This window comes from Lipomyces tetrasporus (genome assembly GCF_029532465.1).
Source record: "Lipomyces tetrasporus strain NRRL Y-64009 chromosome Unknown POJ06scaffold_3, whole genome shotgun sequence".
NCBI classification, from domain to species: Eukaryota; Fungi; Ascomycota; class Lipomycetes; order Lipomycetales; family Lipomycetaceae; genus Lipomyces; species Lipomyces tetrasporus.
The window spans coordinates 55,064-77,316 of NW_026611598.1; the positions used below are offsets into that span (position 1 = coordinate 55,064).

The following is a 22,253-nucleotide window of genomic DNA, read 5'->3' on the forward strand; positions in this document are numbered from 1 at the left end:
TCCAAATCCAAATCGCCAAACGTGTTCCGAATACGAATATTCGCAGTAATCGACTATATTCGTATTCGTTATTCGCAAATGCCGAATAGGGCTTCTCAAGAGCTCAAGAAGGGGTTTCCTGCTTCTGAGCTATATAGCAACTCCGCGCGAACCGAAGGGGCAGCGCAATGGCAGTAGATTCGGAGTCGTGGTGTTTGGACTTCCGAACCGCTACATCGCAGGGAAATTCGGGATTGCTCTATACACAGCTTGCGATTTGACTTTTGAACAGGCAATGCCTTTTATTATTGTTACATTCTGTCTCATGCAGATTACTGCGACTACAAATTATCTAATATTAAGATTACCATTTATAACTTTACTAAAACCTCAAATTCACCGAAACCTTCCGATATGCAATACCCAAATGCAGTGGCCCAATAATATACCAAAACATACACATAGACATAGGAAATGCAAATCCGGATCAAAGATTATCGAATCATCTTGGCAATCTTACTCTCCCAACTTCTGGCACGCTCAAATCCGTTCGCGGCGTTTTGGAAGTCCATGACAGCCTCGTAAATCTTTTCCTTCGACACCGCAACAAACGGGCCATACTGAACAACCTGCTGATCCAACACTTGGCCAGCAACGACGACAACATGAGCGTCCTTTTCGTACTCTGCTGGAACGCAGAACTCGACGCCGTCACCATCACGATCGAATACAATATTGTTATACTGCTGAGCCTTAGTTGTTCCGCAAAGCAATTCGCCATCGAGAACGTAAGCAAACGCATTCCAGCCCTCGGGCAAAGGCTGGCTCATAGATCCACCGGGTTTAATGGTCGCATCGATCATCCAAACCGGAGTATAGGCAAGATCCTGCACGCTCTTGACACCATATGATTCCCCAGAAATGACTTTAATCTCAACCTTATCGGAAGGCTTCACAATAGGAATTTCCACTTTGCGCAAGTCGCGATATCTTGGCTCGACGTCCTTGAGCTTTTCAGGAAGATCAACCCAAAGCTGAAGGCCCATGACAGGGGATCCGTCCTTTTGCGGACGAGGCATCTCGGCATCTATAATTTGGTTAGGAACGATCTCAAGCAAAATGATGAATGTGGGACGTACGCATAATTCCTCTTCCTGCAGTCATAAATTGCAAGTCACCTTCGTCAATGGTACCCGTACTGCCTGTGAAGTCCTCATGATCAACCTGTCCGTGAAGCAAATACGTAATTCTAAAATATGTTGTTAGAAGATATACAGCATGGTGACTAGTCACGTGACTGACGTTTCCTGTCCGCGATGTGGATGATCTGGAAAACCGGCCTTTCCACTGACGAAGAAGTGATCAAGCATTAAAAATGGTGAGAAGTTGCGAAGACGGGCAGTACCAACGGAGCGCCTCACTCTGGCACCAACGCCTTCGGACTGCTCAATGGCAAGAAAGAGCTTAGAGATTGTTCGGGGTTTCGCAATTGCTGATAACGACATTGCTTCTGGTGAAACTGTGAAAGTTGGACTCGTGTTGGTTGTAATTGTGGCTGTTCTTATTGCTGCCGGAGGCTTGCTGAATAGATGGATGTGATTGAGTATTGCGTAGGCAACTAACACTGGTAGCAAAAGAAGCAGGAGAACAAATTTCGTAGACCCTCGGCGTCTTTATATATTCAATTCCGCTTCACAAATAGTGGTGAAGAAAGCTCGAGAATCCTGAGGAGTGAGGAGGGCGGGATCGATGGCTTTATAATTATTGTCAAGCATTACTTCACGCAATTCACACAGATTATACTTTAAAGTGCCGTGGTTATCCGTCGTGCGGCTGCTCGGAACATGGGACATCATGACGCAAAGCAAGCACGAGCCAAGCCACACATCACAATGGCGAGCTGCCGACATCCCGAGCAGCCGCGCATCAGCAGTTACGTCATAAAGAACAGACGACTTAGACCGTCAAAATTTAGTAAAATATTAGGGCTGTTGACGATATTCGAATAGACGAATATTATTCGACCGATTATCGGCGTCGGATACGATATCGGCCAATCCCCCGGCGTCGAATACGAATATCGAATATTATTCGAAGCATTCTTCGACCATCGAATCGAATATTCGACATATCGTGCCGATATTCGATATTCGACATAGTATTACATAATCAACCGTAGAGAAATGAATACAGTGGGATTTCAAGCTCGAGAAGCCCTAATCCTGACCCTAACCCTAAACTAGCCTGTAATAGGAAATACTCTAACTTATTTAATTAATATCACGTGATTTGGACCGATATTCGATCGAATACGAATATTCGAGCCGATATTATTCGACCTAAACCTTATTTGTCGAATACGAATATCGAATATTATTCGAATGCCTTTCAAGAGTCGAATATCGAATACGAATATTGGGAAAAACCGCCGATATTCGTATTCGCAACAGCCCTATAAAATATTTAGGCCTGTTTCGAATACGGATATTCGCAGTAATCGAAGCCGACATGTTTCCAATAATGCACTATCTAGTAGATCTAGATGAGAGGGAATAGGTCTACTTCCAAATTAGCAAGCAGAGAACGGTAGCGACGATTTGATCGCTCTTCTATTGTATTGGATCACTCAGTCGATTGCTGATAAGTTGAATTGCCTTTTGTCTGTATGAGATTGCACTCACGCGCACCTGGGCTAAGGTCTCCAATGATGCCGAGCAAAGGAACAAGGATGCGTGAAAGAGCGTAGGATGCATCATTGAGGTAGGAAGTCACTGAATTTAATTATCAGAGTGTGTGATTATTATCTAGCGTCGCCATCCGACAACAAAGAAGCAAAGAACCAACATAGCAGATGTTTCGTCACTTCATATTCAGATATACTTACAAATCACAAGTACCTCTGGCTAGGCATAGTTTACATTGCGATCAATATTTATGATTCAAATGCCACAACTGCGCGGATTCAATGCACAAGTAAACCAAAATATCAAATTTATAGAGCCACTTCAATACATAAGTTAGAGGAAAGTGCCCAAGGAAGTCAATCACTCGACACGGCAAAAACTTTTCACGCCTACTATACGCTAGACACAAATGCTGTTTCTTACAACAACGACATCGCTGCGACGACGGCCATGGCAATCATAAGCGCAGACGAAAGCTGGACAGCTCCGGCGGCGTTGACATCAGTCCACGGCACAGAGCCATTGCCGCTGAAGTTGCCGCTTGAGTTGGTCGGACCGACGCTTGCCCCACATTGTCTGTCCTTGAACAGCGTCGCCGAATCGATCACTGATCCATTGGAGCTGGCAATGAACTCATGTGTGAGATGAGTGCAATTATGTATCGTAATCTTACTCCACCCATAGGTCGTGTTCTGAATATAACGCAAGTACGATGGGAAGGGCTCGACCCACTGTGATGTGCCGTGGTAGTGACCACCGAGACCGTTGAGAATGTACCACGGTGCCGAAGGGTTGTTGAGCTCATTGGGGTCCGGGACTCCGTTAGCGATTGGCGCATTACGCTCATACATGTGGATGTGGCCGTAGAAAACCATGTCTACGTTGTATTTCAACAAGAGCGGCTCAAATGCAAGCTTGCAGTTCCAGCAGATGGTGTTGGACACGTTGTTGGCAGCGGCATACCACGGACGATGACCAGAGACGATGACCCATGGTGTCTTCTTGCGGTCGACCGAGGCAAGATCCTTCTCAAGCCAGTCGATCTGCTCATTGGGGTACGAGCCGAACGGGCCAGAGTCCATATCCTCAGGGCCGTTGACGTCGTCTTCGCCAATGAGGCCGTTACCGAGATCAGTCTCGGTGTTGATAGAAACGTAGTGCACCATTCCGTGATCAAAAGAGTACCAGAAATTGCCGACACCGCCCGACTCTTCCGAAGGCATGCGGAAGTGGTTGATGTAGCCGGTGAAGTTGCGCTGGCCCTCAACACAGAGAGAGAGATCGTAAGTAATGTTTCCATCCTTCGTTCCACCCTCGTCGCAGTTCGACTCATGATTGCCGGGCAGAACCATATAAGGCTTGTAAGCGGTGAAGGGTTGAAGCTCATCGTAATACTGGTTCAAGAGGAAGTTGTAGATCTTGTAGCTGTCCTCGAGCGAGACGTTAAGATATCCATCTATCTGCTCCCGAAGCCAGCTGTCAGCGTACGCAATATCGCCCGCTAGATTCCTGTTAGACGACAATCTTGTATCTTGGCAAGTCTCATAGTATACGTACGGTGCCATAGAAAGTCGTAGCCATCAACATAGCGAGCCAATGACTGCATCGTATTGCTATCGTTTGCGGTGATGATAGGATAGTCACTCTCGACCGACTCGCCATACGGACCCATGACGCCCATATCGATAACAACGGCCGCCGAGTAAGGAGTATGATCGCCCGCAGGACGTGCAGTCGTGAAGGTGTACGGCGCAAGCTCGCTGCAGTTGTAGCAGTTGGTATGAGAGACGATGTAGTGGTAAGTGGTACCGGGCTTCAAGCCGGTGACTTTGACGTGATTGCTCCAGGTGAGCGAAGACTCGTATGTAATCGAGATACCGGTCGCGGTGGACGAGAGATCCCAGACATTCTCACCGTAGTAGACAGTGGGGTTCTCAACCTCCGCATACGTGTTCCACGACACATACATGCCCGTAGAGCCGGCATAGGAAAGACGATGCTGCAGCGGCTCGAGCTTATTCTCAGGAACAGTGCCTGGAACGTAAATCTGAGCGAGCGCGGAGCTCGCCAAAGCGAGAAGAGAGGTGACGCCTGCGAACCGCATTGCTAAGAGATGGGGATCTGATAACCTGGCGATTCCTGATAACCTGGCGATTAGAGTGAGCCAGGGGGTGAAGGACTATTTAAGTATCTGACATCCGGATTCCGTCCTGTCAACACCCTGAACGCAACAAACTAAAACCCAAAACGAAATACGCTGACATTGAACAGAGGGCCATGAATCGGGACTGCCGTGCTAGTAATGCCCTTGCGACTGCATGGTCTTCCCGATCGTGGCCGCGAATCACAATCAAGCAATTAGGCAGTGTCGGTGGCAGGCTCGGCGTCTCACGATAGCGTCTGGCGACACGGGGCGTCTGAACGGCTGACCTGAAGCCGCCTGGTAGCGGGTGAGTGCAGCATGGCCGGCAATCGGCGAAGCAATGCCATATCTGGGCCGACCTCTCGGCATGGCAGGCCAATGCGAAAGCTTGGTTTGTCGGCCAATATGTCGGGGCGCTAAACCCGGGGCATCGGCCGTTGTGAGCCGCAGAGCCTTTAAGCTTCCCAAGACTGCCCCACGTGGTCGGATCTCCACCGATGAGGATTTCTGTTGGAGGAAGAGACTGAGGCTCCCTAATAATTTGCTTCTCGCATTCCCGAAGTAAGACGTACTCAAGTTATTGCACAGACAATAATGTATTCTCAGAACTGCACCAGCCATCCTCAGCTCTAGCCATTCACAAACAGAGTGTGAGTCACACACTGCCTCCCGTGATCTTATTCGACTAATCGCCTTGAAATGCCGACCTTAGGGACCGACCGTCCAAAATGGTTCCAATCGCCAATATTTCGCAGCTCTGTTCCGAAATGGCACCGAGTCAATGAGCAAGTTGTAACTGGCTGAAAAAACTGTGATTTATGTCGCTCATAGCAAGCTAAAAATTTTATACCTACACTAATTAGGACAGTCGAACATGTGATGGCAAAACTGATGCGGCAATCTGTTCCCAGGTGCTGGGTTACAGTTCTATACTTAACCATAACTTGAAAGGAAAAGGGAGCCCGTCAATCATCAAACAACGTGGCTATGACCACGAACTTTATATTCTCACATGAAGCGGACCTATATAGCTGCACAAACAAAAACTTCGCATAGCAATATCAAACACAACTGTTCTGTAGAGTTCGCGAAAATCCCAAATATTATTTTGGGCAATTAGACGTTTGCAAACTCGACCAAGATAAGCCAAGGCGCTTCATTCAAGGTATAAGACCCTTTTCTTGTTCTCGATGCTATATGCTTCCCTAGTGAAACTCTCTATAAAAGTAAATCAAAACCAATAGCTGGAGAAATCAGCAAAAATACACACAAGTTTGCGTAGAAGTTTCAGTGACAATCCGCAACTCTCCGTAGATCGTAAGGTAGAGACGATAAGGCTGCTGCGGTTCAGTTAGGAACCCGACATCCCTAGCCTCACGATGCCGTGCCTGCCGCCATTGACATTCAGGAATGACCACGAATGCAGTTTTTGCTGTTCCTATTCGCAATCGTAGCTGGCAAGCGTTGGCGTTTATTCGTAGCGAATAAACCGTGAACGCCATGGTCACGTAAAGCTTAAGAGAAATAATATACTGGCTCTAACCAAAATGAAAAAGTGAACCAGAATGCATGCTACATGCTTAAGCATTTGCAGAAATCCTTCTGGCTTTCATCCTGCCATATACAAGACCACCATCTACCCCTGCAATTGCAAAATCATAGTATCCACCCGCGCTAGGTGTCCATTTGTTGCCATTGCTCGCGAAGTCCTTCGCTATGTCATTCGCAAACTTTCTGACAACCTTTCCGATGTCGAATTCCAGCATGTCAAGGTTGTCGGCTTCTTCTTTACTTACTGCTTGTGCAAGCTGCACCTCGACGGTCGGGACACTTCGTCTTATCATCCTGACGAGTAGTACCAGAAGTACAACCCCGAAACAATTTGCTAATGCCAACACAATGGTTGATATAATAGATGACATAAGGGACAGAGTGACCTTATGGTGGCCATCCCCTTCATTGAAAATCACTTGCGAAAGGCCTGACAGAAAAAGGGCACAAATGCATGGTCCATAAAGTAACACTTCCTTAGACCACTTGATCGCAATCTGGATCCTGTCCGCTGGATTAAATAACGCGAGTTCCGATGAGGCCATCCAGTTCTCCTCCGTAGTATTGAGATAGACAGTAGCACAAGCAACATCTTCCTCTTTGAAAGAGCTCTTCAGAGTCACGATGCCTATGAACAATGATATTGTAATGAGGATCAACATGATAACGGACAAGACAGTCGAGATTAGGAAGCTGATGTCACCTTCGGCATAGCCACTGATGACTGCTGGTGCTGGCAATCCGACCATAAGACACCATGCAATAGACCATGCTGCGTCAAAGAGTACCTTTTTTTTCTGTCCGGGAGTTCGGGTGCCGGTAAGAAGAGATGCAAAATATGGTGAATTCTGATATGAGAACGAAGAGAGAAGACTGTCACTATTTATCGAAACCTGATATTTCGAGCTCAGTGCATCTGAAAGAAGACATTGAGCAGTGTAAGGTCCCTTGACGGAAACTTCAGACGATTTCAGATGCCGACGACAAGATCCAGTACAAGGAACGCAATGTGCAATACAGCCACTGGCAAGGAAGATAGTTCCGGCCACAATGATAGCCAGCATGATGCTCAGTCTCTGGAGATAAAAGTTCACGCTAGGATTTATTTAAAACGATATGGGGACAGGTGATGGATATTTTCGCGAGGTCTCGATGCGTTGCGTTATCTTCTGCAATCGACTTCGCCGAGCAATTAGCGCATTGGCAATTTAATGTCCAAAGCATAAGAACGCCAGTCCGAAGGGCGTCCTACAACTCCGGCGCATCACCGAAAGTACTTGCACCGCAGGGTACGAACCCCTTGCTATATGCCACTTCGTTATTGTGGCTCAATTCGCGCGGAAAGACGACATGAGGAGAGTTGTGTGGGCAGTGAGTGGATTACGGGCAAAGGGGCGCACAAGTTTTGGTGGTCAGTTATAAATCCACGCGATGAAATGTAGAACAAGCGGGCACTGGAGAGCACCACGAAATTGGGAATTCAAATATTGGATAGAGGGTGAGAGCGAGAAATTTCATCTACAAGGGAATATCTTGACCCCTTTAAACTCCGGACATGAATTTGGCTCCGGGTGCTCAGGAGGTAAACGCGAGACAAAATGGTAGCGAGGTTGAAGTGCATTTCTCTCGTACGTTGGGCCTTATTCCTCCCAATATTACGTCTTTTAACCAAACTGGCCAAAGCCCACCGTGCATTCTTCGATAAAGACGCCTATCTTGTCCGATTGTCCGCGTGATCCATCTGATTGTTGGCGCCAAAGTGCCAGTATAGGACAAGCGGGTGTTTCTTTAACCCAGTAGCTGGATTAGACTAGCGGCGGGATCGCTCGCAAACTTTTATAAGATTGAAACAGCTGCAGCATCAACATACCCTCGATCGACCTTACCGAGAAGTTTCCATCCCTCGCAATTGACAAGATATACAAAACTTGGTAATTTCTCTGCTATTCAAGATCGTCATCTTTCATATGTCTCCCACGGTTGGTGAAAAGAACTTGTCTGTGCTGTTGTCGACTCTAGACCCGACTGTAGACTCGGAGGTCTTTGTGTTTTTGACGACCAAAAAGTCGATCGACGATCTGCCTCTGAAGTCTCTTCAACCGCAGATGCTGTTCCAGGAATCCGAGGGCACCACCATTATCACTACAAAGGCGCTGGCAGAGTCCCACGGATATGACGACTACGTATTCACCTGCAAGAAAATTACCATCTCCGTCCACTCGAGTCTCGAAGCGGTTGGGATGACTGCCGCAATCGCGTCAGAATTTACGAACCACGGCATTGCCTCAAATGTGGTCGGTGCTTACTTCCATGATCACATTTTTGTTCCATTGGGAACCGAGGATAAGGCTTTGCAGGTGCTTAAGGACATGATGGTCAAGGCAAAATCGACAAGTTTCGAGATGGTTTGATACGATAACTCTTCCAGGTCCTCGTGCAATTAACTGCCATTTAAAGGTTCTTCGATGGCTTAATTCGATATGTTAGCATGTTGCCATCCTCGAAATATCGACTCTATTGTATTAGACTCTGAGAAGATCTTTGAACGAGGATGGGATCAAGCTGAATTTTGAAGGTGCGTTTCTGGTTCCTGGACTTCAGCTAGAGTTCCTGCCATGGCTCTACTTAGATGATGTGCTTGGAGTGAGATAAGAAATAAAGAACCATTTTTACTGAATCTGTTGTAGAACTTATCACTCATCTAGCGACCAAAATAAATATTTGCAGTAACTGCTCCTCGAAGGAAACTTGAAAGCGAAATTGTCATTTGAGATGCTATTTAAAAAAGCAACTCCTGCGACTAGTTTATGAATCTAACTACTTCTACGCGTCTGACTGGGAAATGATTGGTGAAATGCCGTGAAGTGCTCTTCTGTATCAGACATTCAATAATACTGTCAGCTCATTGCGAAATGTAGAACACAGAATGCACTTATTCACTATCTAAATGTAGAGTATAAGGTTGTCGTTTCAACAGAAGTACTGTCGTATCTGTCGCCGAAGAGACTCTGGAAACAAAGCCATTGGTCTCGACTGGCATGGACTTTCCGCTCGGGACCCTGATCCTTCCGACTCACAGAGTTGTTCGCCTATCGTTGGCCAATGCCTGTCTTTCGATTGATTGTCCTCGGAATTGAATACGCTACTGAGTCGGACTCCAAGCCTGACGATGTTAAGCTGCCTAAGCTCAACGCTGTCAAAATCGTTCGAGCTAGAAAATACAAGTCCTTTAGGAAGGAGCAGCAGATTTCTCGAGACGCACCATGAAAATTGGGGTAAAAACGAGCAATAGACCAGATCTTTCCCAGAATCATGCCCTATGAAATCAAATTGACTTGACAAGAATGGCTAGATTGGTGTGAAATTCCAGATATTCCTGGGCAAGCTCGAACGCTGTATAATGGTGCCTGTCGCAGAGTCAGGGATTCTATCGAGCAGTCGCTGGCCACATCAATCATCTGTGGGTTGGCAAAAATGTATTTAGCAGAGCATATTAGTCTGGCGCGTCGGCGCACGCATGACAGAGCACAGCAGGTTGAGTGGTCGTGGAGCTTGGCCGGGCGGCCGGGCCGAAGAGCTCGTGTCGAGAAACCGACGGAAGACCGTTGACGGCATTTTGGTAGATGCAAAGGAGCGCCTGAGCGGGATGGTAAAAATTCGGACATTAAAAATCCGGGACATATCAAAGATTGCCGCCGATCCCCGCCAAAGTTATCTCCCCGGAACCGTCGCTCGTCTATGCCCGAAGGTGAGAAAACTGTGGACCAGAAATTCATATGAGCGTCCACTGTCTTGGGTTGTCTGCGAAATTGACGGGTACGAAACATGTATGTCACTAGTTCCGCCTGGTGACCTTGTTCGCACTCAACAGTAATATATTAACTAGGGTTGTCCGAGTCGCATTTTCCACAGTTATAAGTCACTGGCTCAGACCATTTGCTGGGCGCGCCTAGAGAATAAGCGGCAAGAAGAGCCTTCGGCAAGATCTACGAGCTTCACAACAGAGCTCTCAGTTTATCTATTTCACAATCGATACGCTTGATATATGTAATGGCGTGGATTTATCGCTAAAATCTAATAAAGACAGCGAAGGTACATACGACGTGATCAAGGTAACACGAGTCCGTCCACGGTCCGCACGGTAAGGCAACCGTCTCCATAAATGCACACAACATTAATGATGAGCACATTCTATGCATTGCATTACCATATAAACAACAACTAGCAAAAACAAAATATCGCGCAAAATCGAAACGATCCAGTTACCATTTGCCCGCACATTTTAACGTGCGAAAAGTTGATTCGCCAGCGAACACATGAAACAAACTTTCTAGACCGTGACCTCAACACGACTGCTGCCGCCCAGCGAGTCAACGCTTGGGAGAAGGTATGTGATATCATCCCACGGGTGTCTGTACAGGCCAGTGCGCAGACGCTTCTGATCTAGGTAGTGCGCGATCAAACCAATGGATCGGCCGAGGACGAACAAACCGTTGAGGACTCCCATCTTCAAGTAGTCTTCGGCTTCCTCGGGGGTGAAGGCACCGCAGTGACGGATCAAGTCGATGAAGCAGACGGCGACACAGCCGTCAACGTTGAGGATCAAGTTGTCCTTCTTGGAAGTCGTGACAGACTCGACTGCGAGAGCGTAGTCGAGAAGCTTGGTGGATGGGAAGCTCTTGCGGGCAAACTCCTTGACCAACTCGACACGCATGTCTGGGTTGTTGCGGGACTTGATCTTGTGGCCAATACCGGGGATGAGCTTATTCTGCTTACGCATGGAGTCGACAAATTGGCGCGGAGAGAGACCCTTGTCGAATGCGTTGGTGAATTCCTGGGCGGCACCGTCTAGCGCACCACCGAATCGCTCGCCAATGGTCAACAGACCAGAAACAAGAGCGGAGATCAGGTCCTTGCCAGCACGGGTAGTGATGATGGTGTTCATAGCGCCCGAGACGGCTGGACCGTGATCGGCAGTGAGCATAAGAACCATCTCGAGGAACTTGGACGCGTAGTCGGGCAGACGACGACGGAACCACAGAAGCGACATGACACCGCCAATACCAATGTTCTCCTTGAAGACGTCGGTAATGGGCATGCCGGCGTAGAGCAACTCCTGACCACGGTCGTCGGAAATAGTCGAGATGAACGCGGCGGGCTTACGGATGAGGCCGAGTTCCTGGGCCCAAGCGTAGTCGATAGGGATCTTGGGAGGCTCGGGCTCCGGCTTGGGAACAATGACGCCCTTCTTGACGAGACTCTTGTAGAGATCGCCCAAGACATCGGGCATGTCCTCGAAGGTGTCGGGGACATAGAATCCGGCAGCCTTCATGGCGGCGTTTTTAGCCTTCGCAGTCTCGAGCTGGGAGTTGGCGAACGAACCAGCGTGGCCAAACTGAACCTCGGTCGTGAACATGGAGGCGCAAGTACCGATAGCCCAGGCAACAATGGGCTTTGTGATTTTGCCAGCCTTGACAGCGTCAATGACGCGATACTCTTCGACACCACCAACCTCGCCGAGCAACACCAGGATCTTGCATTCGGGATCGGCCTCATAGCGGAGAAGGTGGTCGATGAAGGTGGTGCCGGGATAGCGGTCACCACCAATGGCGATACCCTCGTAGACACCATCAGTAGTCTGGGAGATGATGTTGTTGAGCTCGTTAGACATACCACCAGACTTGGAAACGTAGCCGACAGATCCAGGTCGGTAGAGCTTGGAGGCGACAATGTTGTCCATCATGCCGCCGGTGTTGCCGATCTTGAAGCAGCCGGGCTTGATACCACCGACAGTAGCCGGGCCGATGATGACGACACCCTTCTCCTTTGCCTTGAAGAGAATCTCGCGAGCACGGCGCTCGGGAACACCTTCGGCAATGATCGCGATCGTCTAAGTAAGTTAGTACAAATTGAGCCATATGTCAATCAGATAATCGAACGCACTCTGATCTGGGGCAATTCGAGAAGCTCCATGGTGGACGAGTAGACAGATCGGGAGGACGCAAAGTTAACGACGACATCGACCTCGGGATGCTTCTCGGCAGCCTTCTTGACGCTCTGGTAGACGGGGAGAAGAGTCTCCTTCGTGCCCCAGTACATTTTCGACACGAACTGGCCGCCAAAAGGGTAGATGATGGCGGCCACCGACGGGGTTGAACGCTTGCAGATGAAGTCGAAATCAAGCATGCCCTGGCAGGCGCGGGGCTGGAGACCGTAAACGAACGCACGCGTCTTGTTGTGGAAGAGCTGGTACGCCGGTAACGGCGACGCAGGCGCGGTTGGCGGAGCGAACCGCGTGATGTTTGCGTCAGCAGAGGAAACAGACATAGTGGGTGGTGGAGCTTGACGGAGGGAGAGTGGTTGGTGAAGTTGGAGGGTGCGGTTGGAGGCAGCAGCAGCAGGCCGCGTATAATAAATATGCGGAGAGTGTTGGCCGTCGACGCGCGAGTCTGCGTCGCACAAGCCGAATCGTTTGGGGCGGGCTTTGCAGCACGTTCTGAAATATACGTAGGCAGCTATTTTCAGCACGGCACCTGTCCGCACAGCCCAGCACGATCTTGCGCAGGCGTGAGCACGACGCCGCAGTAGTTCGCAGCACGGCGCCTGCCCCTTTGGGGTTACCCTAACCCTGGCTGCAACGCGTGGTCAACGAAGCGGCTTTTTAAGTCGTGAGCTTCTCACCCGCAACGACCGCCCCCCATCTTCACCACAAACCCACACCGACACATCCTATACACAATCTCACAATGTCCGCAAAGTCCATTCACGAGGCCGACGGCAAGGCTCTGCTTTCCTACTTTCTGCCGCGGTCGCCGCTGCTCACAAAGGAAGGCACGTCGACCGAGTTTGTGCCTGCTCCCCCGCGCCTCGCGTCGCTCACGTTTCCTGACGAGTCGCCATCGACGGTCAAGGCCGTCCTGGATGCGGCAGAATCGACCTATGGCTGGCTGCTTGCGCCCGGTGCGAAGTTCGTCGCCAAACCCGACCAATTGATCAAGCGTCGTGGCAAGTCCGGTCTGCTTTCGCTCAATGTCACCTGGCAGCAGGCCAGAGACTGGATCTCTGCCCGCGCTGGCAAGAAGATTGTGGTCGAGGGCATCAACGGCTATCTCCGCACGTTCCTCGTCGAGCCGTTTGTTCCTCATCCGCAAGAGACCGAATACTACATCAACATCAACTCTGTTCGTGAAGTACGTATTTGTTATTTGTTGAGTGCAGTCAGTGGACCGATCTAACGCGTGTGCAGGGAGACTGGATTTTGTTCTATCACGAGGGTGGTGTCGACGTCGGTGACGTTGATGCGAAGGCATCTAAGCTGTTGATCCCGGTCGATCTCGAGAAAGAATACCCGTCCAATGCCACGATAATTTCAACGCTCCTCTCCAAAGTGCCCGAGGCGCAGCACGCCACCCTCGTCGACTTCATCAATCGCCTGTACGCTGTCTACGTCGATCTGCAGTTCACGTACCTCGAGATCAACCCGCTTGTCGTGATCCCGACCGCATCCGGCGTCGAGGTTCACTACCTCGATCTTGCGGCCAAGCTCGACCAGACTGCCGAGTTTGAGTGCGGCGCCAAGTGGGCTGGTGCCCGCGCCCCCGCTGCGCTCGGAATCGGTGCCGTGAACGGCACCTCGACCACGAACATCGACGCCGGTCCTCCAATGGTCTTCCCTGCCCCGTTCGGTCGTGAACTGTCTGCCGAAGAAGCCTACATAGCCGAGCTCGACGCCAAGACTGGTGCGTCGCTTAAGCTAACCGTTCTGAATCCGAACGGCCGCGTGTGGACGCTCGTCGCGGGCGGCGGTGCGTCCGTCGTTTACGCCGATGCTATCGCGTCTGCCGGATACGCGAACGACATTGCTAACTACGGCGAGTACTCTGGCGCGCCTACCGAGACGCAAACCTACGAGTACGCAAAGACTGTGCTCGACCTCATGACCCGAGGCGCACCTGTCGAAGGAGGCAAGGTCCTGTTTATCGGCGGTGGCATCGCGAACTTCACCCAGGTTGGCTCGACGTTCAAGGGCATCATCCGAGCGTTCAAGGACTACCAGGCCCAGCTCCATCTCCACGGTGTGAAGATGTACGTCCGCCGTGGCGGTCCAAACTGGCAGGAAGGTCTCCGTCTGATCAAGTCGTGCGGCGAGGAGCTGTCGCTCCCAATGGAGGTCTACGGACCAGACATGCACGTGTCTGGCATTGTCCCAGTCGCGCTGGTCAACAAGCGGCCGGCTGGCGTCTATCCGTTTGGCTCGTCTGCCAGCAGCAGCGCTGTCAGTGTGCTGTAAGCGCAGGGCGCTTACCAGGGGGAATGTTGATGTTCAATAGTGGTTGTTATTATGAATTAGGATTTGGCATTGCTGGCAATTCTTAGACCTATGCGTTTATTATTAATAAAATCCAATCGTACTATCTGTGTATATTCGGCATCCTACGCCGCCTTTCGTTGGTCGGGAGGTGCGGCGTGCGGCTCGGTGTTGGCACCTTTCGTTGGCCGTTGTTGGGTGGTGTTGGCCTGACCCCGCTTCGGCCGCAACAGCCCGCGCCGCGCGAATAATAACTCCCAAACCGGCACTGCGTCGTGTGCTCAACAAATCAGTGGCCAAGGTGCCGCTGTCGCCATAACAACGCGTCCATACACTCGCCGAGGCAGACTACCCAACACCATCGTGCGAACACGTCGATACATTTCTCCGCTAGTTAGTCGGTCAGTAATCACGCTACGGACCGTATTTACGTCTGCAGGAGCCTAGCCCAATGCGACTTGCCCGACATGCAGAACACTGATTTAATTGGTCATCTGGTTTTACAGACTACGACCCATTTGCGTATTTATTTATGATCGCATCTGCAGCCATGAATAATTAGTATTATCAGCGCTCTGTTACAAACACCATCCACTACATTTATAGACACATTAGTCTGTCAACAACCGGCGCGATGGTCCGACGACAAATTAGGGCATTCGCGATTAATCCATAAGCATGATCCAGTCGCACCTACCACGGACTCAATCCGTAGAGAATATCTCCTTAGAAGGAATATCGAAGTCCTCCGTAAGCCAATGGCCAATAATTCCTAGGATCGGAAGATGGTTTTCGCAGACCCTGCCGAGGTTGTATCAGCCGCTTATAAATTCGATAAAAGTACGAGGAAATATCGGCATGCTTTTTATTTCACCGATATCGTATCGAACTAGGGGTGTAAACGAATAAAATTTTATTCGTATTCGTTATTCGTATTCGCAGGATTCCGCTAAGCTAAGGGTTAAATGGCGTATATTGCATACATTACTAAGTATTCGTTGTGAAATCGAAGATATCGCATTGTCAAAGGCCCTATTACAGCACAATCAGTAAATGTATGGTCTTGCGGGATGACCAGGTCTACTTACTAGGACATAAACCCGTGAACAGGTGTGGAGTACAACTCTTGAATAGCTTATCTATTAGAATACCTTATATTTTAATTTCACTTATTCGGCCAAATACAATCTTGAGCCGTAAATGAGTTTTGCTAGGAACTGCCGCCTTTAAACTCGTTAGGCTGTGCCCTAGTGGGCAAGTGCCGTCCTTTCTGCGGTCTTGGGCAGAGCAAACCACCCAGAGTCGTACCTGATGGATTTTCTGTTTGCTTGCGTGAGTGGAGATACTTGCTTACTGTAGAAATGATACATATATCGAAAGCCTCATTGTCATGATTACCATAACAATTTTAAGACTTTCAAAACTATGGATGAATAAAAAGTATTGTGCCTAGAAGATATTAGTTGCGGACTTGCGGTAACTGCGGAAAAATCCGCAGCAACGGTGCTAGCCTAGCTAATCCTTATACATCAGGGCGAGATAAAGAGTAATGTCGAGAATTTACCTCGGATCCCGTGGTTTCCGGTGACGGCATAGGCTTTGTTGCGCGAGTTGAACATGAGCGAACGATATTTGGCAGGTCGGGGTTCGTGGAAGTAGTTGTCTTGTTTGAGGTTGCCTCCTTTTTTCTTCCGAGCCCGAAGGGCGAGAAGTCGCCAATTTATATTTCCCGAAAAGAACATCGCATGAAGAAGGGATGCAGCGTGTCAATCCAAGAGTAATGGAAGAAATTGAACGTACGCGTTTGATTTCAGAGCGGCATGGAGGACAAAATGACAAAATCTCGATGAACGTAGAAAGTCGCTTTGAAGAGGAATCACAATTACCTTAAGATTTTACTCTTAAGTAATGTCCATTAACAATCAATATGCAACCAAGCTGCTACATAACGTTATCTACAAAGTATTCAGTGCAGCTAACATTATGTCTAGTTTTATTCTTTCTGTTGAACCTCGATTGTCCCATCTGCTCCTTCAACTGCTACAGTCGTGGAATAACCATGCAGTCGAGAGAAAAGTTCCGCCTCCATCCGCTTGGCCGCCTTCGGACCATTGAGAATCTCCCCCATCATATCAGTTCCAGGTGGAAAGTCAGTCTCCAAAGTTGGCTCTCCTGCCCCTCTCATATTTGCCAACACTGCTTGACGAAAGTGCCATCTTAGCAGTTCATCACTTACACGCCGATTGTCACTTGGATCACGACAAACAGGGTCGAGTATTTTCCCACCTATTCTGAGAATATCTTTATCGAAACAGACTATCTTGTAACCATCATCGGGGTTGATGGAGAAAAACAATCCATCAAATTTCTCGTGGACATTGGACTGCATAAGCAAGCCATTCTGGCACGAGTAAATTCCCGTGTCATGTTCACCTGTCCTGTTCGTAATCCACCTAGGAAGTCCACGCTGTATGAAATAATCTTCACTGGATAATGGGAAGATATGCGCGGCCTGAAAACCACTCCATTCATCACTATCGGCCTCATCGTTGATCAGGCCAGTCATCACACACCTCCCATCTCTCTCACGGACTTGAGTTCGGAATGATTGGTCTCCGCCAGTAGATGAATGTGAGAGTATTCGCAGTATGCATGGCTCGTCTGTGATAGAGATTGTGTCTGGGCAACTTCAGCAGCCGCTACAAAGAAGGGATCCCAGAATAATACTTACCTTTGCGAGAATATGGCCTGATATCATAGTCGCCTGGCTGGAGAACCTCGTCAGTTGCGGTTAGATCGCATCCTGTGCTTCGCGAGATTACGTGATACGGACCAGATGCAACGACGAGGATGCCGAGCATAGTGAGAAAGGTTTTTTTCGTTATGGATGGATTCAATCTCAGTCCGCCGAGCTCCGTATCAGGTTCCGCAAATTTGTAAAAATGGACATTTCGACCGATTGCTCTTCTACCCGCCATGCACTGCTGATGTCTCTATCTTCCGTCGCCGCCGATGCCTCTCCACATAGCATTCAGTACAATCGTGTTCAGATGTAACTGACCTGTTTTCTATTAGTGACCTTTCGTACACAGATGGCCATGCCGTGTTATAGACATATTGACGTGCCACAACCCAAGAACGGAATATGGTGCGGGACAGTAAAAACCGACACGCCGTTAGAAAACCGCCAAATTTTTGGATCACCCTAACCCCTACCTAAATGCACACGGATTTGTGGGCCGGCTAACCTAATTAGGCTATTATTTGGACTTATTCGATCCAAGGCGTAGTAATGTATAGGTTACAAGGCGGATTTATTCGACAAGATGACGGATGACGTGACGGATGACAGATATAAATCCGCCAAACTTGCGAAGGCGGACGGCGGATACGCTCAGATTAGCCGGATATCCGCATTCGACACAGCCCTACAATACGGAGGTCCTGTAACTCATATATATGTGTAAATATATGTAGGTGGAACTTGCCCACAATGGTTAACGATACATAGGTATCGGTAAGTATCTATCATGCAAGCAATGGTACCAGTATTGTACTTAATATACTTTGAATTACGCTCCCTAATGACACAAAATGGTAAATATGAAAGAGCCGGCAGCCTCAACGCCTAGACAGTTTGAACTTTCCACTTATCCTTCACACGCTCAATGGCAGTTTGCACCATTGCAGAGCCAAAACTGTCTTCAAATCAGTCTTGATGGAAAATATTAATAGGAGTTGCTTCTTGTGAGAGTTCTCTTGTCAGGAACCCTAAATACTATATGGACGTGAAGGCTTGCCGATATATTTTAGAGTATCAAGTATCAACTATGACGGAGAGTGGGTATTAACCCTTCGTTATATATACTTCTCCGGCATCCATCTTGCAACAAAGGCTTTTAGCCTCGGACTAAGCCGGGCGCACGAAACAAACAAGCAAACAAACAAATCACTATTCATGTACATTGACATCATCCTGCCAAAGACCCAAAACGAAAGGAACGTCAACTCATGACGTAATATCGGAAGCAGACACGGAGAAAAGATTTTGCAGTCGTGACGTCAGGGGCGCCGTCTGCGGCTTATTACGTCATCCATCGTAGTATCATACCAGATCCTCAGGGAGGATTCCTGACACAAACGAAGCTATGAATTTGGAGATTTAATGCAAGTACGCTCAATTGCATGACTTGAGGCGACCGTGTCATTTTGCTGAACCTTGCTCAGGCGGCGCAAAAATATAGCCGGTCATGTCAGGTACCTATGTCAGAGGCCGGGAGAGAGATGGATAACGTTCGGTAAGCATACTTTCTATACTTTTTGGATCACTCTCAAAGCTAAACGGCAATTGCTTCATCAAGACTCCTCGAAAGTTTCTATTCTAGATTGCTATCGGGTCATCATTATGCAACGTCCGCCGTCTATGTCGTGGTGCCATATCGACTCAATTTGCTCATTCCCTCTCACGGATAGCCACACGACTCAACTGCAACGTCAAGTACCAGCACTCGAATGACACTTAGAGTTCGCATCGCACAGCTTCTGGCATGCGTGCTGAAGGAAATTAGGTAGAGCATGGTGAGAATAAAGCGTTGATCTGAACCAGAAGCGGGGCCACCTCTCATTCTAGTGTATTATCCTGGCCTAGCCTTCGAGACCGTCACTGTCTACCTGGTTGATCTTTGCTATAGATATAGCATACTGGGAACCTGAGGTTGCGGAGGCTGTGTGTTGGACCATGTTCTATCCCTAATCCTGACTCTACGCTTCTATTTATAGGCAGATATATAGTCTAAAATAAAAGCTTTTATTCTCTAATATAGCTTATTGATTCATATCAAGCCACTCACCTTGCGTCCAATCAATCGTACTCATCCAATTCAAATCATCTAAATCATCCATCCCTACCGCTAATGACTCATCCTGAATAACATCACTATCTCTATTATAACTCCCAAGTGAATCAAAGTACGTTTGCGACTGTGCCTGCTGCTGCTGCGATTGGATCGTCAGAGAAGGCGCATTTAAAACGCTGTCCACGATCCTCTTAATAGCCTTACTGAGCTTCCAGCACAGCTTGTAGTTACTGTCAGTCGGCCGAATCCATTCCAAGAATCCAACGAACATGGTGAGAGACTGGATTACGTCTGAGCGGAGGAAGTTGAGAGAGGCTCCGCCTTGATCTTGTTTAGTAGACTTAATCAACTCCTCGCAGAGGACCCCTGATGAGGGAATACCCAGATACACAACCTATGTAACATTAGTTTTATTTATATTGCAAATCCAAAGCAGCTATTTAAACTTACAAGCGCATCGAATGAGTAGTTGAAATGTAGTAGCTCATCCCGATTGAGCCAGAACCAAAGCACTTCTTTCATGATCTCTTGCGCAACATCTAGTAGCGCTTGGCCAGTACTATAAGAACGTGAGACGTTGAGCCTCTCGATTAAAAAGCGGCAGCGAAGGACATCGAGGTGGATCCAAGTGACGATGTAGAGCTCGCGTGCGGCTTTCTTCTGGACCCAGTGCTGGCGGTTGCGGTATTGGATTTTCGCAGGGTACGAGGCTACGACTTCATCTAGTTTTGTATTCAGATTGCTGACAACGCGTTAGATGGGGTAGTAATGAAGATAGGAGTTGGAGAGAAAGAGGATAGTATACTCTATTTGCTGTTTTGTAAAATGCACATTGACACCAATCGCCAGCTCAACGATTTCCTCCCGGATGGGTATTTGCAGACACTGCGCTCGCACCCACTAAGTTTGTCAGCAGCTGCATAAAAATCTCAACATGAACAACATACAGTAGTCGTGTGTATCCGGCCACTCGTATCCCAGCCATTCGAGTCCAACCTGGCCTTTCCAGAAGCAAACTCTTCTGGAGTTCCATAAAGATCATCTTCGCTCAGATCAAGTGGAAGACGATAGATGCAGTACTGGAGAGTGAGCATCGGAGGCCGCCCATTGAATATGCTCTCGCTCTTGTCGAGGAAATAGCCGTATGCGGATAAGGCGGTCCGATGTTCTGATAGAGGGGTTTCGTCTGTGACCAAGGCGAGACGATGGAGGCCTGCTGTTACAGAGGCACTTATTACTACACCGGAACAGGGTTTCATTTCGTTGCCTAAGGCATAGCTGTCAGCTATCTATTCCAATGTGTACTTAGCTTTAAGGTTCTGGATCTTGACTTACTTCCTTCGGGGGCAATCATACTATGCAGCTTCCAGGTATTCTTCAAAGCAATGACCATAATATCGTTCATCTTCGTGTCTATATTCTCACAGACCTTAAGACACTCTGCTGCACAAACTCGCATTTTCTCTGCGGCTGTATTGCGATCCAAACCTTGCAGCTCCGGCAGCTCAAAAACTGGGTCCCACTCCTGCAGGCATTTAAAGGCAAGCCCAAAGTAGCTGTATAATACCGCAATCATCTCCCATCTTAGATATGGACCCCCAAACCAGTTATACCAACTTACCTCATCGCTGAGGACGATCGGCGATTTCCCGTTCTGGCACAGATCGCTTGACATCTCCATGATTCTTTTCGTAGATCTTGGATGGCTGAGGTGGCAGCCATATTCTGACCACACTTGTTGCAGACATTGACGTATCATTGTTGGCGAGACGTGGATATCGATGGTGGTGTCTAGATGTTGAAGAAGCACTTCGCATGTCTGGGGAGTGGGGAAGGAAAGCAGGATCTTGCCAGCTTGCTTGACTTGAGCCCTCTTGGCTGCATCTCGATCAGTGGTCAGATTGAAATTCCCAGCGGTTACTTGACTAGCTGGAATGTCTTCGTCCAGTGTATCAGGTATGACGGAGTCAAAGCCGGCTTGACTCGCGGAGAAAACGGCCGAAAGGCGAGTCGTTCCATAATGAGTAGGGGCCTTCACGAACACAGAGGTTTCAGCAGGTCTGTGGTTGACATGAAGCGATGGTTGTTGTTCTTTGAGCGTTAGACTTGGATTGTACGAATATGACCTTTTTTTGGGCAACGTCTCTATCCTTGACGTTGTATTGCGTGATCTGGTCATTGGCGCGGAATGGTAGACGCATATTAAACCGCGGAGGGCACATCGCCCACATACAGGAGTGGCATGATCGCAACGAATCTTCGACAATCTGCAGACTTCGCAGGCCTGCGATTGTCCGTTTCGACGTACACGTAACTCTTGGGGCATTGCAATGTACCTGAAACTGACTGCAAGTCTGGATCCCTAGTTGGGCTGTACTAGTTGGCTGCACGTTAGTTGGCTGCTTATAAAGCCCTTCGGAGTAAACAGTTGGCTTGTCTCTTTACATTTCTTCTTAAAATCTTTTTGTTTCTCCGTAGGGGTTTGGCAAAGATGACATCTTCAGATTGGTAAGTGTCAATAAAATGAAGAAGATTTACTAAGCAGCAACTGCTCAAACATATTTGATGTCCGAACAGCCTTCGCGGCCTTCTAATTTGGGTTAGATCTCGGAGTTCAGAGGTAAGTTACCTACTAGTAGGTAGCTAGCTCCCTTTAGCGAACTCCGAAATCTATACCGGATTGGGTATAGGGCATAACTTCCGACTACTCCTCATTATCATTGATTAGATAG

At 48.4% G+C, this 22,253-nt stretch overlaps 8 protein-coding genes across 8 annotated transcripts; 2 read left to right on the forward strand and 6 right to left on the reverse strand.

The window, feature by feature from the left end:
* Positions 1–473: 473 nt before the first annotated feature.
* POJ06DRAFT_266248 (RmlC-like cupin domain-containing protein) lies at positions 474–1,484 on the reverse strand (the record flags this gene model as incomplete). The annotated part of the gene is made up of 3 exons (XM_056189139.1): positions 474–1,066; positions 1,119–1,228; positions 1,282–1,484. 3 exons carry the CDS (start codon positions 1,482–1,484, stop codon positions 474–476), a joined length of 906 nt encoding a protein of 301 aa, XP_056045087.1.
* A 1,325-nt stretch (positions 1,485–2,809) lies between these two features.
* POJ06DRAFT_68295 (Metallo-dependent phosphatase-like protein) lies at positions 2,810–4,890 on the reverse strand. The gene is made up of 2 exons (XM_056191394.1): positions 4,221–4,890; positions 2,810–4,164 (listed from the first exon to the last, which is right to left on the reverse strand). Exons 1-2 carry the CDS (start codon positions 4,765–4,767, stop codon positions 3,083–3,085), a joined length of 1,629 nt encoding a protein of 542 aa, XP_056045088.1. The 5' UTR covers positions 4,768–4,890; the 3' UTR covers positions 2,810–3,082.
* A 1,016-nt stretch (positions 4,891–5,906) lies between these two features.
* POJ06DRAFT_68293 (uncharacterized protein) lies at positions 5,907–7,604 on the reverse strand. The gene has a single exon (XM_056191393.1). The coding sequence runs from the start codon at positions 7,419–7,421 to the stop codon at positions 6,387–6,389; it is 1,035 nt and encodes a 344-aa protein (XP_056045089.1). The 5' UTR covers positions 7,422–7,604; the 3' UTR covers positions 5,907–6,386.
* Positions 7,605–8,193: 589 nt separating this feature from the next.
* On the forward strand, positions 8,194–9,221 carry POJ06DRAFT_68332 (ACT domain-containing protein). The gene has a single exon (XM_056191395.1). The coding sequence runs from the start codon at positions 8,325–8,327 to the stop codon at positions 8,766–8,768; it is 444 nt and encodes a 147-aa protein (XP_056045090.1). The 5' UTR covers positions 8,194–8,324; the 3' UTR covers positions 8,769–9,221.
* Positions 9,222–10,436: 1,215 nt separating this feature from the next.
* On the reverse strand, positions 10,437–12,684 carry POJ06DRAFT_288466 (citrate synthase-like protein; the record flags this gene model as incomplete). The annotated part of the gene is made up of 2 exons (XM_056190299.1): positions 10,437–12,247; positions 12,301–12,684. 2 exons carry the CDS (start codon positions 12,682–12,684, stop codon positions 10,688–10,690), a joined length of 1,944 nt encoding a protein of 647 aa, XP_056045091.1. The 3' UTR covers positions 10,437–10,687.
* A 356-nt stretch (positions 12,685–13,040) lies between these two features.
* POJ06DRAFT_219678 (uncharacterized protein) lies at positions 13,041–14,809 on the forward strand. Its single transcript, XM_056185597.1, has 2 exons — positions 13,041–13,547; positions 13,604–14,809. Exons 1-2 carry the CDS (start codon positions 13,104–13,106, stop codon positions 14,645–14,647), a joined length of 1,488 nt encoding a protein of 495 aa, XP_056045092.1. The 5' UTR covers positions 13,041–13,103; the 3' UTR covers positions 14,648–14,809.
* A 1,849-nt stretch (positions 14,810–16,658) lies between these two features.
* Positions 16,659–17,643, reverse strand: POJ06DRAFT_194449 (uncharacterized protein; the record flags this gene model as incomplete). The annotated part of the gene is made up of 2 exons (XM_056184953.1): positions 16,659–17,344; positions 17,397–17,643. 2 exons carry the CDS (start codon positions 17,641–17,643, stop codon positions 16,659–16,661), a joined length of 933 nt encoding a protein of 310 aa, XP_056045093.1.
* A 1,846-nt stretch (positions 17,644–19,489) lies between these two features.
* Positions 19,490–21,847, reverse strand: POJ06DRAFT_194479 (uncharacterized protein; the record flags this gene model as incomplete). The annotated part of the gene is made up of 5 exons (XM_056184955.1): positions 19,490–19,915; positions 19,972–20,263; positions 20,327–20,421; positions 20,469–20,788; positions 20,857–21,847. The coding sequence occupies 5 exons, from the start codon at positions 21,845–21,847 to the stop codon at positions 19,490–19,492; spliced, it is 2,124 nt and encodes a 707-aa protein (XP_056045094.1).
* Positions 21,848–22,253: the final 406 nt, after the last annotated feature.

Coding starts and splice junctions, on each gene's coding strand:
- POJ06DRAFT_68332 (XM_056191395.1), top strand. CDS start 8,325: ATGTCTCCCACGGTTGGTGAAAAGAACTTGTCTGTGCTGTTGTCGACT.
- POJ06DRAFT_219678 (XM_056185597.1), top strand. CDS start 13,104: ATGTCCGCAAAGTCCATTCACGAGGCCGACGGCAAGGCTCTGCTTTCC. Junction 13,548..13,603: donor ACATCAACTCTGTTCGTGAA/GTACGTATTTGT, acceptor ACGCGTGTGCAG/GGAGACTGGATTTTGTTCTA.
- POJ06DRAFT_68295 (XM_056191394.1), bottom strand. CDS start 4,767: ATGCGGTTCGCAGGCGTCACCTCTCTTCTCGCTTTGGCGAGCTCCGCG. Junction 4,165..4,220: donor CTACGACTTTCTATGGCACC/GTACGTATACTA, acceptor ACAGGAATCTAG/CGGGCGATATTGCGTACGCT.
- POJ06DRAFT_68293 (XM_056191393.1), bottom strand. CDS start 7,421: ATGCTGGCTATCATTGTGGCCGGAACTATCTTCCTTGCCAGTGGCTGT.